Genomic DNA, 19,734 nt, shown 5'->3' with positions numbered 1-19,734 from the left:
CAGCATGTTGCTTCTCCACACATTTGCTCTTCATGTTTCATGTCTTCTGTGAATTTATTCCCATTAGGGGACCATGTGCACCACACTATGCTCTAAAACTAAACAGGGACATAAAATACCTATGCAGTAAACAATCTTTGCGGTTTGACCCTTACAGCTGTTTAACCATTACTGACAGGCTGTTAGGATTTGGGGGGGACATTGATTTTGAAGTCAAGTTTGCTTCCCTCCAATTTATTTTGCCAACTGGGAGCCATAGTTACCTCAGTGTGCCAAGGAACAGATTTTCAGGCTACACTGCATATGACTTGTGTTTCTGCTTCTCTTTCCGCCTCCCTTTGTGTTGCCCTTGGTCTTGCGGCGTTGTACAGTATGATTGAGAGTGTATATCCCCCTAGAGTATTCTGGGGCTCTAAGTCATTTAATACAGACTGTGAGGGTCATCATATACACTGACACACAATACACACAAAGATCAGGGTCAAATATACACATTTTGACCTTTTTGTGTACACACAGACAGCATGCACACTCCTCCAACTTTAGGTAACAGAGAGAATGCAGTATTGCAGCACGTTGGGAGTAGAAGATACTTGAGAAGAGATAGATCAGTTGAACATCCATTCATCTGTGATTCCGCCCCTGCCCTTTTCCTCTCCTTCTCTCTTACTTTCATTTCTCCTCTTATGCTTCATGAAATGCCACTGATTTCTACCTCTCCAAAGGCCACTTGTGAGGTACGCCGGCCCATGCAATTCCACTGGGCACCTCCACGAAATTCAAAGAACCAATCAGAGACAATTGTAGATTTCATAATAAGAACTTATTGCGGCTGATAGTGGATTGTACTCTTTTGTTTTATTGAAAACTTGAATGCAGATGATGCAGTTTCATTCAATAGTGACCGATCAGTTTTAAATGTGGAAAGATAGGCATTATGGGATGTTAGAAGAATGAACTAAAAGTCTATGTAATTTCGTAAGTGTAGTAAAAAAGAAGAAAAAAAAAAACAGTTTCTTAGTGGAAAACATGTTTTTTTTGTGTTTTTGGGGGGACTTGGCAGGGAAGTTATTCAAAGCATCTTGAAAACTTAACACAGCTAGTTCTCTCTCCCCATTTAATCCCAGACCGACTGTGTTGATCCTGTAATGTCAGGATCAGGACCCATGCAGGAATCTTACTGCTTCTTCATAGATTTGCGTTAGTGCAGCGCAGAGTCTGTGGTCAATTTTGCACACCATTGTTTCTATGGTGAAGCTGTACGCTGTCGCCAAGGGGCAAGGTCACATATAGTCACTCTAATAGCTACTCTTGCTTGTTTTGTTGTTGGTCTATCGGTCAGCAATGGGGAAGAGCTGGAATGAAACGGTGTTAATAACAATAGAAAGTGTCCACTTCAGCCACTGTGTTATTTTGTCGACAAGAACGGCTTTTACACATTTTCTTTTTGTTGTTGTTGTTTTTTCAAAATTCAGTAAGCTTCTGTATGTATAAATATATATATACATAGATACATATGAGCATGGCACACGTAGCTCACCAGAGAAAAATCACCAAATGCTTTCTTACCATTACATTTTGGAAATGGATCATGTAATGAAATAATGAATCCTCAAAAGCATAGAGCTCAACAGTGGTGGCCTTAAAGCAAGAACGTTTGTGGAGTCTGCATATCCTCGATGTCTCTGCATAGGTCTACTCCAGAGGATTGTAACTCTAAATTAGCTGTAGGTATCGATATACAAATGTATGGTTCTCTGTATTCCTGCCATGGATTGGTGATACCCGGGCGCTTGTCCTTTAACAGCTGGGTTAGCACCCAGCCCCCATGACTTTAAATTAAGCAGTTAAGGAAATGAATTGATGGATAAATACAAAAGACTGAATCAACTATTCAAAATCCCACATGTTTTACATACTCTAATAGCCCCAGTATAGTCTGGATGTGTTATTAGACCAAGAACTTCACAAAAAATGAACATTAATATCAAGTTAGTGTAGTTAAGTTGAAGCAATATTCTGTTCTTCCTTAAAATAGTTTAAATTAAAAGCTCCTTTGCATTAATTTGGATGTGAAGCTCTCACAAAAGCTAATTTCCTACTCAAAAAAGATCTCATGAAACGGTCTTGACAAAAATATTGATAACCCTTAGAAGTGGTGAAATTTCAAGTAGACTAAAGACTGTTGTGTTTAATTATTTTCTTCAATCTTAGAATTGTATTTAGCCCATTTAAATGGATGCTCATTGTACTGTGTATACCCTAGACTAAATAATATAACAAAATAAAGAACAGTGAGGAGATGAGGAAAAATATGTTTACCAAGCCTCTCCATGCTCATATTATTAGGATGTTTCAGTACAATGGGACCTTAGCCAAGCAACCTAAAATTTGACACAAAAGAAGAACTGTCCCTGGATGGAATTAATTTAATATATATAGTTTACGGTATTTTAAAGCAGATAGGGGCTGGCCTTCCTGAATGAAAGTGGTTCCATGTGGCCGTGGAAGAGCTTCATATTTAAAACTAAAAAAATCAAAATTCAGACTAGGGTGAAATAAATGTTAACGAGTACGTACCACATTGACTAAGCAAAATTATGCCTTTAGCCAAGTCACTGATACCAACCACAAGTGTGCGTTCTTTCAAAGAAAGTCTTTAAAAGAGAATCATCCTCTGTGAAAATTTTTGTGAGAGCTTGAGCAGGCTAAGTTGTTATATGGTGTGTTTGTGCTGTATCTGGCACATGGATGACTTAGATCTGTGTAAGGCAAAATAGAAGCAAAAGATTATTAAGAGATTGTGTCATGTCAGAGACCTCTGTCTCAATTGCAGGATATCCAAAGGTTAATCACCAAACAGACATGACATATGCAGACACATACAAGCACCCAGGACTGGAGGAGAAGAAAACATTGAGTCCTGATTTGAAAAAATTGAAAAGAGATGAATCTTTGATTCCTCAGCAGTTTGCTCAGGAATCGTGAGCCAAAATACCTGAGAAGTATAAACGTTTCATTAAGATCTCCAACAAGCTTTGTCCCATTTTCATAACACAACAAAACACGTTAAATCAAAAAAATACGCTGGTCTGTTCATATCAAATGGAGAATAATTGATTTTCTGATACTCAGGCCTCAGTTCGAAATACTTAATTTATTTATTTTAAGTCACTGATAAGTCACTGAGTCATTAACTCTTTCTGAAATCTAACTGATCCAGTGAAGATAGAGGCGTTATTCAAAAGAGCCATAAGATTATCCATCACAAGCTGTTACTATATGTCAGGAACTAAGAGCAGCACAGCTTCTACACTTTGCAAGGAAAGGCAACAAGAAGTCTGTGAGATGTTAATACCAATAAAATTAATTGATTTTATTTTAAATGCACACACTAAAGGCATTTACTTGTTGTTTTTTGTTGCTTTCTTTTTCTTTCTTTTTGCTTAAAGCACATTAACAGAGTTTACACTATGTTAATTCTCGGTAAACCAAAAGCTCAGGCTCTTGCTACAAAGACTATTCACATTATGGCAGTTACTTTACTAACAATGTTTAATTGAAGATTTTATGTTGAGTAGCTTTATTTACAGCACTACATTTCCCCTCGTTAACACAGGTATTAATTCGCACTTTGTTTCAATTCAATTCAATTCAATTTTATTTATATAACGCCAAATCACAACAAAAGTCACCTGAAGGCCCTTCATCCCATTAGTCACTCTCATTTGCTCCTTGGTCTGCTAGCACTAAGTAAACAAAGCAAAATGGGCACATGACCTCTTCTTGTCATTTCTGCTCTAGACAAAACATTATAGACTGCAGCTGTCTTTGGTTGGCTGTCCTTACAGACTCTATAGCACGTCCGGCGCCGCTCCGAGCTGGCAGCCAGTATCTGCAGCTCTGACCTGACAGTCCTTTTTTCTCTTTAATATATGTTTCTTTGTTGTTTTTGTGTTTATTGTTTTTGTTTTTCTATTGTGGACTGCTGTCCCCCACAATGGAGCTCAGAATTGTATGGACAATGGTGTTCTTTTATTACATTTTTTACAGCGTAAAAAACATCTTTGTCCGGAGAGCGCGTGGAGGTCCAACCTCCCATTGTTTACAGCATTGATCAGCTGTTAGCCCTCGGAGCCTCCACTGCCCTGCCTACCGCCGAGCAAGCTAACATTCCCCGCGAGGTGAGGAGGAAAAGATGCAGTACTTGGGCCGGGATCGGGCGTCGCAGTAAAGTTAGAAGGTACCTGCCAGCGATTCCATCTATTATTATGGGGAATGTGAGATCTCTCCCCAATAAAATAGAAGAACTGGCGGCTCTTACCCGACATCAGAGGAGCTACAGGGAGTGCAGCCTGATGTGCTTCACAGAGTCGTGGCTAACTCACATGTAAACATTTCATCTGATCTGGGCGAACAGAACAATGGAGAGTGGTAAGAAGAGAGGAGGGGGTCTGGCTGTGTTTGTGAACGATAGATGGTGTAACTCTGGGCATTTATCTATCAAAGAGACGCTATGCTGTAAGGACATTGAGCTGCTAGCGGTTAGCATGAGACCGTGCTATCTACCGCCAGAGTTTACACACATGATTATGATAGCTGTGTATGTCCCGCCGTCTGTTAGCGCTGCAGCAGCCTGTGAGGTCCTGCACACTGTAACCAGCAGACTCCAAACACAGCACCCTCAGACCCTTTTCCTGATCTCTGGGGACTTTAATCACATCTCCATGTCCTCCACTCTCCCCACCTTCACCCAGTATGTCACCTGCTACACCAGAGACAATAAAACATTGGACTTATTGTATGCCAACGCCAAGGAGGCATACAGCTCATCACCTCTCCCTCCCCCTGGGGGGCTCAGATCACAATCTGGTTCATCTCCAGCCTGTGTATAAACCGGGCCAGTTGTGAAACGCACAGTAAGGAAATGGTCGGCAGAGACTGAAGAGTCCCTGAGGGACTGTTTCCGTTCTACTGTGTGGGACAACCTCTGCAGCCCCCTGGAGGATGACCTCAACAGCATCACAGACTGCATTACGGATTACATGAACTTCTGTGTGGACAACACCATACCCATCAAAAAGGTACGGTGATTTTCTAACAACAAGTCATGGATAAATCCTGAAATTAAGGCTCTCCTCAAGGAGAAGAAGAGAGTCTCTAGATCTGGAGACAAACAGGAGCTGAGAGTTGTCCAGAAGAAGCTGAAATGGAAGATAAGGAAAGGAAAGGAAAACTACAGGAGGAAGATGGAAGAGCGGCTGCAACAGGACAACTTCAAAGGGGTTTGGAACAGCCTGAAGACAATCTCAGGATAAAAGCCAACCCCCCAGGCTGCAGGAGACTTGGAGTGGGTGAATGACCTAAATAAAGTCTGCAGCTGTCAGACTGTACCCCTCCCACAGCATTGTCCTACCTGCTGCAATCTCCTTCATCTTCAGGGACTGCCTGTCCTTCATCTCAGGACTTCACACCTCTCAGCTTCACACCTCCTAGCTCCCAGTCATTACACCCACCCCCGGCTTCTCTGGACTCCAACATACACCCCCCTCCCCCAAAATCCACTCTTTCTATCTCAGCACTTCAAGTGAGGAACGAGCTTCGCAAGATCAAGGTGCAGAAGGCTGCAGGTCCAGATGGCGTCAACTCCAGGCTCCTGAGATGCCGCGCAGATGAACTGTGTGGCATCCTAGGATATCTGTTCAACCTGAGCCTGTCACTGGAGAAAGTACCACAGCTGTGGAAGACCTCCTGTGTGGTACCGGGAACAAAGACCTCACATCCCAAGGACCTCAGCAGCTACAGGCCAGTAGCCCTGACATCGCATCTGATGAAGACCCTCGAGAGGTTGGTTCTAAACCATCTGCGCCCCCTGGTGAGGTCTTCATTGGATCCGCTGCAGTTTGCTTACCAGCCTGGCATTGGGGTGGAGGACGCCATCATCTACCTCCTGCACCGAGCTCTGATTCACCTGGAGAAGCCTGGAAGCACTGTGAGGATCATGTTCTTTGATTTCTCCAGTGCTTTTAACACCATCCAGCCACGACTTCTGAGAGACAAGCTGGAGCTATCGGGAGTGGACCACCACATGTCCCAGTGGATACTGGACTACCTCACAGAATGTCCACAGTATGTGAGGTCACAGGGCTGTGTCTCTGATACACTGGTCTGCAGTACGGGGGCCCGGCAGGGAACTGTGCTGGCACCGTTCCTCTTCACCCTCTACACTGCAGACTTCTCCATCAACTCCCCACGCTGCCACCTACAGAAGTTCTCTGACGACTCTGCCATAGTCGGCCTCATCACAGGTGAGGATGACTCAGAGTACAGACAGTGGACTCTGGACTTTGTAGACTGGTGTCAGCAGAACCACCTGCTGATCAACGCCGGGAAAACCAAGGAGTTGGTGGTGGAATTCCGGAGACGGAGACCCACCACACTGACACCGGTGAACATCCAGGGAGTGGACATTGAGATAGTGGACTCGTATAGGTACCTGGGTGTTCACCTGAATAATAAACTGGACTGGAGCCACAACACTGATGCTCTTTACAGGAAGGGTCAGAGCAGACTCTACCTGCTGAGGCGGCTGAGGTCATTTGGAGTATAGGGAGTGCTTTTAAAGACCTTCTGTGACTCTGTGGTGTCATCCGTCACTTTTTACAGTGTTGTATGTTGGAGCAGCAGTTTATCGGCAGCTGAGAGGAAGAGGTTGGATAAACTCATTAGGAAGACCAGCTCTTTTCTGGGATGCACCCTGGACCAAGTGCAGGTGGTGGGAGAGATGGCCAAAATAACATCTCTGATGGACAGATTCTCCCACCCCATGCATGTAAATGTTACTGAACTGCAGAGCTCCTTCAGTGAGAGACTGCTGCATCCTAGATGCATGAAAGAACGTTTCCGCAGGTCCTTCCTCCCTGCAGCTGTCAGACTGTACAATCAGAACTGCTCCCAACAAACATAGATGTTTACATCTGTGCTGTAGCTGCAATAAGTTAATCAACCGATTTGCACTACAACCTGGTTTGCCTCTTATCTGTAGTTCTTTTTATTTAATTTAATAACTGTACAGTATTCTGTTTATAGTAACCATTGTCCTTAATGTAAATATGTAAGAAAAATTGTGTATGTTTTGGTTCTGTGTCCTGTGTACTGTTTATTTGTATATGTATCTTTCTGGCTGATGTTACAACCAAATTTCCCCTTGTGGGACAATTAAAGGATTATTCTATTCTAAAAGCATGGAGTCCCTCTTAGACAAGGTTAATAGGGTAATCATGGTATATATACTATAATGACAGGTGGCTGAGCCAGAAGCTTTAAAACATATGCTTAGACCGGAATAACAAATGAACTGGTCCTTCAGTATGAGGACAAGTTCAAAGACAATACTGGTAGGTTGAAAGCTTTGGTAATTTGTCAACTGACGCTGACAGTGTTTTACTAGCCTGAGGGCAGTTCTCATTTTGAAAATTCAGTTACGGGAGGAGATTATTGAAACTGGGACTTTACAACCTGCAATTAGCACAAATATCTCACATCATCATTTAATTAAAATTACTGTCCTTTAGGGACGATTCCACTCTTCTGTCATCATAATATTGAGCCATTTAGTGCTAAGTCCCCTCCTAAATTCCAAAAAATGCCTGGAGATTTTTTTCACACCGGCTATCAAAATGCTCTTAAATATTGATGAATCGGGCAGACTTAAGATCATCTTTGACTAAGCCTCTTGCTCCCCCGTATTTTGAAGGTGGTTTTGTCACTTGAGGCCATCGACCTTACTTTGCAACTTAGCTCTCTGTCTAACTGTATATGTCTTCTTGCTCCCGTAAGCCTTTCGTTTCATTTTCAACCCGTTGTTACTGACACACAATGCTGTTTACTTGTACACTGTGAAATTACCCACATGTTGGAGTTCGCACTGAACGAAATGTTTGTGAGCTTTTGTTTAACAGCTTGCGTAGTGCAGTCATAAGGTGTAAATGAGGTGCAATGAACCTGTTAGTAAGAGTATGTAGTTAATTACTGCGCGTCTGAATGCGTAGATGTCAACTATGAATAATTATTGACACTGATATGTTCTCGGGAACACAATGGACTCCTTCTGTTTGTCTAGTCTGAACGATGCAAACGAGCTACCTTTGAGTGAATTGGGGAGTGTTATCACAATTGTGTTTCGGCTGGTTTTTATTTGACGCATGCTGAGTAAGACTTAAGTTTTTGCAGGATTTTGAGTAGCTTGAGTGATTTTTGGGATTGTTTAATATTGGGCTTAGCTACAGCATTTTTTTTTCAATCTCCTGGTAAACTGGAGGTGCTGCTGAGCTTCAGGATGGCAGGACTGATTCAGCTGCTGTAACAAAGATATCTAGTATAGTGACAGGCAGAACAATAGAAGCCTGTGCCTCAGATGAAGACACCGGGGTACTCACAGGCACATTGTTATATAAGGTGTATAAGCCCCGAGAAGAAAATGCAATGCAAAGCTATGCAGTGTTTTTCAAAGTCATGTGAGATTAAACCAGTATCAGTATACTTTCAATCTAGTATTTATTATGTGTGTTACACCGCTTTATTAAACTCTTAAACTTTGCTGCTACTGCTGTGCTCAGTGTTTTCCTTGTGGTCTTAGCCTATTTTCTTTCTCTCCTTCTTTCTTTTTTTATATAAAGGTTGCCCTTCTGGGAAAGAGAATCTCATTTCTGATACGTTTCCAAAACTACAAACTGCAGAACTGTATGGAAAAACTCACCAACCATATTTCAAGCACTCAATTTTTCTAACTAAACACTATATGTGTTTTCAAATGGACTTCTTAAGAGTCAAGACATCTTCTTTGACATGTTAGATTAGTGTATCATCATCTTTGACTTGCTACCAGTATAGATGAGGCGATTCTACTTGTATTCCCACTGACAGGTAGGCCACTGAGATTTGATGTCACATTAAATGTGTGTTTACTGCTTGGAGATGTTAGTGAGCTACATGCTGGTTGTGAACATCCAGTTCATTCTTGAACAGAGAGTCTCAGGTCATTTCAGAGAACTGGAGAGCGGAGCGGCGACTGATGCTTATCATATACAAATACCTCCTCCTTCTCGTCTTCTGAGTGCATTGTTTTCACTCGTGTCTACACGTTTCACGTGGACCGACATTCTCTTTGAACTCACTGCAAATATTCACCCGAGGAGCATGCGTACCACATGCATATTAATTTTCCGCAGCTTGTGACAGTCAAACAGTCTTGAACATCGGTCACACATCACTTATTCCCATCTACAAGTTGCTTTTGTGCCATTTCTGCGATTCCCATTGCAGCAGTACATGAATATATGCTAATATATGAGACTCATTATGCATCTGACGTGCCTTTGGTTTAAAGTGTCAGTTTTAATTGTCTATTTGCAACTGAATAACACAGCGTTTGATGTATGATTGACAGTTTTGATATGTGGATTGTGTAAACTGTTGCTCTGACAAGGCAAGTCAAACAGCTGTCAGACCAACCTGTTCCAGCAGTCGCTAAGCCTTCCTTATACTTCCCAATTCACAAAGCGCAGACAGTCTGACTAGCTTAATGGTCAAACCGAGCCCACTGATTCCAGGATAGGAGTTCGTGATAGATGTAAAGAATATAATTATCAACATTTTTAGATAGTGCATTACTAATTACAATAATACAGTACTTGAATTCTTCATTCCACATACAAATCAGTGCTATTGTCAGACAGTCAGCAGGATTAATATTTAAGGTCAACGATAGTGCCAGCTAGTCAGACAGTAAGCCATCACCTCTCCCCTACTCCTCAATATGTTTAAGTTGAGGCTTATACTTGTAATTTTTGTAATTATAATTGATGGCAGTTGCTGATCCAGATGTCTGACTGTAATAAAACACAGCCACTAAATTATTCTGTCTGGTGGTTCCAGCAGTCTATCACTACTCTCCGCCAAAAATGTGTGCAATAAATTGCAAGTAAGCATATAAGTTGGAAGAGTGTGTTTGTGTGCTTATGGGTGTCATTTAGTGGAGATGACTAAAATATAATCATTTTTTTCATTTTTTTTTTCTTTTAATTTTCATTTAACATAGCGAGGAGCATACGTGCACGCATGCTTTTTCACTCAACAGGGGGGAGCAGGAAACTGGGGGAGCTTTGAGAATTAGATTGAAGAAAATTTGGTGTATTGCTTTTAGAGTGTTTTCCTCCCCTGTATAAATACAAATCCCTATTTGTAAAGTATGACACTGATACTTAACAGCGTCTGTGCTGAAAGAATTCTGGTGTCCCCCTGCGATTTTAATAAAACAAGGATTTTACCAAAATCATTCTGGATATCTGTGTCTATGTGTGCAAATGGCTGTGTTTTTATTAAACAAGCGTGCACCAGCCAGTAGAGATAGGGATATTCAAAATTGGTCATGAGGAAGGATTGCCATGCTGTTTTTGAACATGATTCAAGTCGAACCAAAAACCTCCTTCAGTGGTTCATCTAGTATATTTTCTTGTCTTCAAGCTGAAAGAATAAACATAAATTTATCCATTTCCCACATTTTCAATCTCTTTGTTGTTTGCATATCTGTTGCCATTGTTTATTCATGTACCTTATAATTCTAAGGATGGATTTTTTTCTCTGCAAACTAATTAGGTGCTTTTAGCATTGTGCACTATTTAAGCTGCGTTAATTGAGTTTTTGTTACTAGGTGTACGGGAAAAAAAGTTGTAGAAACAAGCTTTGTTTATGGATAATGTGTTAGCATGCAACACAGAAAACACAGAGTGGAATAAATTGTGCTTTTTCAGTTCTTTAAAGGGAGAGATTTGTGTCACAGTCTGGCTGAGGCAGACTATATGTGTTTGTAAGAGAGGACTCAAACGCAGACCAAAGACTGAACGTGACGTGGATTTAACAAAAAACAAGCCGTTTATTGAGGCTGGGAAACAAGGTACAAACAAAGGGCATAGGTGAAACTAAACAATAACCTAAACTTGGTGAACTAAAACTAAACATGAAGAAACTTTAAACATGGTGAACTGACATGGATACCTGAAGTTATGACGTGGATGAGCAGACGACCTGACAAAGAATGACTGAAGACACACGGACTAAATACACACAGGAGGATAATGAGGGAAACGAAGACACATGAACATAACGACGTCACAAGAGGAGAGTAAAACTAAAAACATTGAACATAGGAACACAGGACCCCTTCAAAATAAAACAGGAAACATAATGAGACGCAGACACTACAATATGAACTTGACAACATGAGACTCACAGACATGAAACACATGAAGGGCAGGGGAGACTTCACAGGGGTTGAAAACACAAGGGGGAACTAATAAGCAAATGAACATAGGAAACCTAATGAGCTTAAACATACTGTAAAATTCAAAATGAACTAAAACTCAAAACACTGGGTCATAAGACCGAGAATCGTGACAATTTGCTTTTTTGTAGTATATATATATATATATATATATATATATATATATATATATATATAGAGAGAGAGAGAGAGAGAGAGAGAGAAATTACAGTATACAGTCTTTATTATAGTGTATGTATCTGAAACCCTCTCACTTTTAGAGCCTTTAAAGTCCTGCTCAGAAAAGCTGTGATTACACAGCGGTCCAGTTTCTCTGATTTCATCTCACATTCTTTGCCTGCGCTGGCTGTGAGCAAAGAAACAAAAGGAGACCTACAATAGCCGACATTTTATACAATCCTATTCAGTATTCAGGGGAGGCTTATGCCGAAAATGCAATGGGTACAACTCTATTCAATATGATTGTATGTCTGTCTACCTATTTATGCCAACTGACAGCTGAAGTAATCTGTGCCACTGTCCTCTTCATTCCTCTACAATCTGGTCTCTGCAGTGGGACTTGTACTCAATTCTGATCCTCAGGAAGAATTATTGTTATTCTTTCATGAGGTGAATACCAATTATGTTACTGTAAATACTGCTGAAAGCATCCATTAGAGTACTGGGTGCACTGGTCATGAAGGGATGCACATGGTCGGCAACAATACTCAGGTCAGCTGCACCATTTAAAGTATTCTTAACTGAAACTAAAGTAATATCCCCGGTTATAACAAGTGGATATTTGAGTTACTGTTACCTTTCTCTCAGCTCAAGTAGTTTGACCATTGTCTGCTGACCTCTGGCATCAACAAAGTATTTATACTGACACATTTTCTATAGAGATGAGTATATGAGCAGTTTCTAAAACTCTCAGAGCAGCTGGCACCAACAACTGTGCCACGTTCAGCCACTTAAATTGCTTTTCTTCCTCATTCTGATGTACAGTTTGAACTTCAGGATGTCATCTTGAGTATTTCTATATGCCTACATTGAATTTCTACCATCTGATTGGCTGATTAGATGTTTATGTAACAAGCAGTAGAACAGGTGTACCTACGGTAACAAAGTTTCAGTTGATTATATATTGGTGTGAAAGGTACTGCTGTGCAAACCACTTATTGTGCTCAGTGACTTCATTAGGTTAATTCTCCTGTGTTTGGGTTTCAAGTCTTTTGCTTTGTCTATTTTTTAAATTTTCTTATGTGAACAGCCTACAGTGTTGTAGATTTATGTCTTAACAGAATACCTTAACCTAAGAAACCTAAGGTAAGATGAGAAAAGCAAAAAAATAAATAAATAAGTAGAAGAAAGAAATGAAAAAGAAACTTTGACTTGAAGGTGGTGAGCAGTGTTGGCCAAGTTACTTGAAAGTAGTAATTAGTTACTAATTATTTCTCCAAGAAAGTAATCCTGTTACTTTACTGATTACTTATTTTCATTTTAAAATTTGTTTTATTAGTTTTAACTTTATGCATCAAGCAAAAATGTAATTATATGCAACAGTCTCTGACTTGAAGACATTTGTTTAACCTTTAAACCTATTTCATGCATATTCCAGCATATAAAATACTTTTTTGTGTTTACACTCCCTCTTTCACATAGATGTGATTAAATAACAGCAAAAATGAAATAAAATCAAAGATTCAGCGGCACTAAGTCCCGTCGCTCTTAAATCTATTTTCACCTGTTTAGCAAGAGTGGAGGTGGAGGTTTGCCTGATTTGAAGTTTAATTTTCACTGTAGAAACAAGTTTTCTTCCAATGGAGAGTGTACATCAGAAGATTTCTACAGATTTAAACTCAAAGTAATGTCAATACTTCCAAGCTTAAAATGCTGCACGGTCATACTTTTTCCCGCCCTCTATTATTGATCTACGCAAGTCTGTTGCTACCACGGCACAGACGTCGCACGCTTGTACGCCATCGTCATTGTCTTACTGTTACTTTCTCGTAAGCACGCTGAGTAATCTAATTACTCATTACTTGAAAAAAGGAATCGGATTACAGTAACGCGTTACTGCCCATTTTTGGTGGTGAGTAAACAGAAGAATGCTTGGAGCAGTAGGTGTATCAAGGAGCATGATATACCTCCGTCTCCTGAACCGCTTCATCTCCTGTTCTTTTTACTGCGTATTTTTCTTAATAGAATTATATTTTTTCAAAGTCATTTTATCCCAAGCACAACCTAAAGAGCCAGCATGCAATTTAGCCACTTTGGCTTCAGTACAGAAGCCCTGCGGTAGTAAAGATATATCAGTCTGTGTTTGTGTTTCTGAAAAGAGAAGCTCAACTGAAATTGATATCATAGGTTTGGGTGTGTTAAAAATGAGGGCAATCATTCAGCTCAGTTTTCATTTTACCCCTGTATCGAGCGTATTGGAATTTGTGTTGAACGCTAAAATGAATGAGCTTATCTCACTGAAAAGCCATTAGTGTTACAGATTGCATTGACTTTCACTCTAAAGCCTGCCAAAGCTTTTGTCTCTACTCAGCGGTGATTTAGCCTGCGAAGGCTTCTGCAACATATCTAAGCTATCATTGACATTGATTGGCCATATTTAGTATCAAGGGACTCAGCATTGTGTTTTTAATTTAATGTCTCACTTCTGATATTCTCATATGCAGTCAAATAAATGGCACCCTGTTGGAAGAAGCGGTTAAGCTTTATATTGTTAACTAGCACAGTGCAGTTGTTTGCGTCGGGAATCTTGGTAGTTAAAAAAAATCTTTCACTTCCTGTTCAGTCTTCCCCGTTCTACGCTGTGGGTTATCAGATGTTAGCTGGATGAACGTATTTTACATTGTTGAAAGCATGCTGCTGTAAAGTCAGTCTAATTGAACAATAAAGCGCCGTAATCCCCCTGTGTGCATAATGATATAAGCTGCAAGGAATATTCAGTACTCAATTAATTTTGGAATGGGCGTCATTCAGTGCTGTTTTTCTGTTTTTCTTCTCTGCTGAACACCTCAAGGGAAGACTTTCGACAGCTGTTATTTGCATAGTTTTCCTAGAAAAAGTCTGTGAAATGATCTTGATGTGTTGACAGTCCTATCCAGCTGTTCCTCTGGGCTCCAGAGCAATAACAGTAAGGTAGTGCGAGAACAGAGAGGGACGGTCTTATTGCCATCTTAGGCGGTGAGCTGCTTAAGGTTTATATTGGTAATATGAACACTACATGCAGATCCAGGTAAACCTCATGTAATGACCAGTGCAGTTAATGGGGAATTATTCTTTTTTCCTTTTGCTTATATTGTTCACTAATGAAACATAGTACAAATCCATACATTTCCAGAAACATCTGCAAAATAATCATCTGTGCGTCTGCTCTGTTCCTAAAAAGAACTTTGCTTCACTTTCCTTTACCTTTCCTTTCCTTCTAGTTAGTGAGTTCAGAAACAACATGTACAGTACAGTGAGGGCTTATTAAAGCCTGATTTGGCAGGTGGGGAATGCTAAGAACGGGTGCAGCAGCGCACCGTGGGGGAGAATTACTTCAATTAATTCACACAAAAACTTATTTTGTGAGTTTGTGTTCAGGCTGTGATCAGCTGACCTGTGATGCTGCTGCTGTGAGATGCTCCGATTTTGAGCAGATGTTTCATAAGCTATGGGGCAGATTTCCAACCCTAGACTGTATAAAGCAAGAGTAAGAGGTGAAATTCCGTGAGTGAATCTGATCTGTATATTTTTTGGTAAACTGATGTTATTACCCTGGTTGTAACCTAACATAAACCGTGAACATCACGGCGACCTTTACCACAGTACTGCATATTGACCAGCTTAACCTGCGCTAAACTGTACCAAAGTACAGTATTTTCATGGAACTTTTAAATCCACTGCATAATTAGTAAACTTAAGTTTCTTTTGCATGACATTTCACAAAAAACCTATTTCAGCAGCACATCATGCACAGATTAAAGATCTAATTTAAAAAGTTGAAAGTGAATTAGGACATTACATACACTTGCTGGAGTCCTTGTCTTTGTCGATAATCTCTGACCGTTCCTCTCTGTTCTCTCTTTCTTACATCTTTATCTCTGAGATGGCATTCATTAACTCTCAGGAAATACGGCAAATGTACATTTAACTAGCAGACAAACTGTGTGACAAACTGTGCAGAAACAAGTTGTGTGTTTGGTGATACTTGTTGCGTTATTTGAAAAGCTGAATTTAAAATAACCTGCCATTTAAAGAAATGCCAAAGTACCACAACTGCAACTTCAGTCACATCTGCACCCTGAATGCATCACGGGAATGAGAAAAGGAATGTGTTGAGGGTGTATGTAAACCTGGGATATTTTTATTTTTATTGTTGCTGAGCAAAGCTGTCCATGCTGTCACTGGAAGCGATGTCAGGTTGTAACACGTGAAAATATCACGTAACGCATATGTGAAAGTAATATGTATTAACCTGCCTGTCAGACTTGATGGCTCATTAATAGGTGTTGGAATGCTAATTCCAGTCAACTTTAACCCAAGTACAGTACTGTAAAACAAATTTTAAAAAAAGTTAATTAAGAAAGTTTCATGGCATGGTAAGACTTGCATTGTGACTCATTTATTTATCTGGTTTTATACTCACATGCTACTTTTCTGGCCTTGGCTAAGAAATGGCATAACCAATTAACCAAAAACATGCTACACATAGCAGCAAACACTAAAATCTGTGAGAAAGTGTGTAGATTAAATGAAACAACATTGAAATGAACCGATACTAAGATTTGCATGACACTGACTCAATCTTCAAATCTCCCTCTTTAAATGTTGTCCATCTCTGGTCCAGTTACCCACCTGAGACACTCTAGATAAGCACGTCCTGTAGTCCAAAGAGTGTCTTCCTGCATCCAGAATAATCACACAGGTGCAAACGCAGGACTGTCAGCTTCCTCCCTTTGAAAATGATATTGTGGCTACATTTGCACCTCTCTTGGCTTTGTGCCTGCATAAATATAGAAGACCTTACTCTTTCCAGTCCAGCTGCAATAGCCTTGCTGTCTGCCATCTTCATACTGTCTGACATTTGGATGCTTTGCCCTCCACGCACCTAACTGGCTTACTCTGTTTGGTAGGATGAGCCTAAAGAAACTTTGCTTGTTTTTTGTTGAAAATAAAGTATTTTACGCAGCTGTAGTGTACTTTATAGCAGAAAACAGTCACTGTGATTGCAGTGACTTTGTCCCTGACCCCCATTCCCCACCCTAGATCCCCCTTCAAAAAAAACCCAGAAAGTCTCTTTATGATCTGGAACATAAAACACTGCCAAAGAGAAGACGCCGTCCTCTATCGCTGCATACCAGAACCACCCACTCCTTTAAGCTTCGTAAATGTCAGCTTGAATAACGCCAGACCTTGATGAAGAGTGAACAGATCTCGTTTTAATCAAGCATCTGAGAATCACTTTAAGAAGGTGTGATGAGGTAAAATAGGTTTAAAAATACCGTCAAACGCATTAATGGTTTACATTTGTGAATCATGTTGTGAATTAATTATGGCATCTGTTGATTTTCTAGTGTTTAGCCTGATAGAGCTGCATGCAATTAGGTGAGGGAAAATATAAAGAAAATATAGGAAACGGTTACATCTAGAGGACATTTACTGCACATGGGAAAAACAAATAAAATAGAATAAAATTACTAGAAATTTAATACTAAAATTACTAAAAATGAAACAATTTCTTAGCTATTACCTACGATAATTCCATTTTGTGCCTCCTGTGGGCAGAAAACTCACTGGTATGGCAAACCTTTTCAGCAAACAGTTAGTTATTTACACAGGTGGGAAACAGGGAACAACATTATGATTCATTTGGAGTCATATTGCGGTCCACCTGGGAAATGGAAGTCAAATATATCCCCTTTGGTTTTCGGTCCTTTACAACTCCTGATGGAAACAGCTCAGAGGGTTTAATACAGACCCAGAAATTTGGTTCAGGATGCTTCAAGTCACCTTATGTGACTTTTTGCTTCAATACCAGGGAGATAAAAATGGATTTTATGTTTAAATATGTAACAAAACAAAGACTGTTGCAAAGTAATACAGAAAAAACCGCAGTCATTAAAACTCCCATAGGCTTAAAATTCACTTAGCTGCAGTCTCGCACTGACACTAATAGATTCCTAGCATGCAATGAGAGATGGCATGAGCAAAACAGAGATGAGGCACTGTATATCCGAAGGCTTATCACTATTCTGCACAGATGTGGCTTGTGTGCGTGTCCAACTTGATGCCTGCTGATGTATAAATGGTGTTCTCTTCTTTGTATATTCTTCAGGTGGCTGTGACAGGGGCACCCCCGGGGCAGGACCCATGAGGAGTCATAGAAGATGCTCACAGCCTGGGCGCTTCTGCTCTTCTTAGCCATGTGGGTGAGAAGCACCTTTGGTGGCCCGCTCTCCTTTCGAATAGGTAAATTGCAAAACATAATGGCTTCCACTCTATACAGTGCATGCTTTTCATTCTACTTGAAATATCAGTGAATGAGTGCGTTTAAGTTTTTAATTGTTGACTGGGAATGTTGCTTCAGAACTGTCAGCTCAGATAGCTGGATACTCTAATCTTTGCAGTCTCCACAGTCTTGATAAAACTGGCTGGAGGAATTCAATCACAAATGTTGAAAAGTATCCATGTTTCCTCACATGGCTGTAACACATGGCCTGAGGTATCAAAATTAATGTGTGAATGTGACACAGTCCTAATTGTCTGTAAGATACTACAGAACTACAGTCTATGATCTATAGTTGTTTTACAGTTAGCCACAGAACAGTTAATGCACCATAGACTTTCATGACAACATTATAGTTTAAGAGTATCTGGATGGTACAAACTTAATACTATATACTGTTTACTGTTTACTGTTCTTTACTGTGTATGCTGTGTACAGTGATACAGTATAGCTTTAAGCAATTAGCCACTAAAGCAAAAAAACCTATTATTCTAACTCTGCACATACTGGAGGCTATAGGTCGAGATTTCCCCACCCTTCCACCTGCATATTAAACAAAATTTAAGGTGCATAATTAGACGAGTGTCAGCTGACCTATCAGATACATTGATTACCTCTCTGTTTATTGCAGCTCTTTTGAATATTTAACTATAAAAGTAATCTGAGCATAGCAAAAATCTGACTCTTATCCTAATCTTGCCCTAATCTTGCCCTTTTTTCACTGTTGTAAGTGGCACTTGCAACTCTGCAACTATTTTGACTGTGACTGTTGGGACTATTGAACAAACATTTTAAAGCAATTGCTAAAATCTAGCAAAACCACTGCAGTACTGTGGTTCTGGAAATAGTGGCTGATCGGTGGACCAAGACTAGATTTTTCACTGGAAAGTCTGCTTCAAAAGTCACATAAACTGCTAGAGTATGCTGGTAACCGATGGAGGTTGGTCCATCTTGTTATTATTCTCCTACAGTCAGCAGCTCTCTGACTCCCTGTCACTTGCTCCCCGTCTACCAAAAGTGTGATTGACTGTCTCTTCATTTATGTATAGAACCCTTGTCTAAGGTTGGAAACGCTTGTTCGTGTGTGTGTGTGTGTGTGTATGTTCCTGTCTAGCTATCTTTGTGAGAACCAACAGTCACTTGTGAGGACACACAACCCGGTCCTCACAAATTTGAAGGCATTTAAAGGCATCTTTGAGGCTCAAAATGTGGTTTTAGTGTCAAGGTTACAATTAGGTTATGGTTAGGTTTAGGGTAAGGGTTAGGATTAGGCATTCATTTTTAACAGTTAGAGTTAGGGTAAGGGGCTAGGGAAAGCATTATGTCAATGAAGGTCCTCACTAAGATAGCTGAACGGGGTTGTGTGTGTGTGTGCACTACATATAGAAATTAATAGCATACAGTGAAACTGAGATAGAGATTCAGAATGACATTGATTCTGCGGCTCCCAAACTGTTCCCTGCTGTGATTTCTCAGTGGTCAGCTTTCAACTGTTCTTTTAACAAGAACACTTGAAAGTGAGATCTGTGTGCAGGTTAGAAGGGTGCAAGTTAATAGCACAGACGCTGTGTACAAATGGCCATGTGGTTATATTAAGACTATTAAAACATCAAATAAATCCAAAGGGTGCATTAAAAATAAGAGTGCCTCTTTAGATGATGTACAAATGCAATTCTAATTGTTCAGAAGAAAAAAAAGAAAAAAGCTCAGGGCTTCATGGCTGATAAATGCACATTGGAACTTTAACGTGTCATCCTTTCTTGATCTTTTGTCTTTTCCCTTTACTTCTCTTGTGTGTAAAAGTCTTTTTATCTTTCCAGTATTTTGAACCTTGACGAAACTGAATCAGTTCAAACTGTCATTTTTGAGCGCTATCACCATCTCTTATTTTTGAACAAGGCATTTATGTATC

General features: G+C 40.1%; 1 protein-coding gene across 2 annotated transcripts in view; it reads left to right on the top strand.

Annotated features, from left to right (window-relative positions):
• grik4 (glutamate receptor, ionotropic, kainate 4) overlaps positions 1-19,734 on the top strand; it is a 339,306-nt gene that overhangs the window by 148,268 nt on the left and 171,304 nt on the right. For both annotated transcript variants that reach the window (XM_035909771.2, XM_006795461.3), the window contains exon 3: positions 17,652-17,785. In XM_035909771.2, coding sequence (XP_035765664.1) covers positions 17,704-17,785 — 82 coding nt within the window. In that variant the 5' untranslated portion in view covers positions 17,652-17,703. The remainder of the gene's footprint in view (positions 1-17,651; positions 17,786-19,734) is intronic.

Source organism: Neolamprologus brichardi, chromosome 14, assembly GCF_056152115.1.
Source record: "Neolamprologus brichardi isolate AB-2024 chromosome 14, ASM5615211v1, whole genome shotgun sequence".
Classification (NCBI taxonomy): Eukaryota; Metazoa; Chordata; class Actinopteri; order Cichliformes; family Cichlidae; genus Neolamprologus; species Neolamprologus brichardi.
This window is presented reverse-complemented; position numbering and strand designations above follow the sequence as displayed.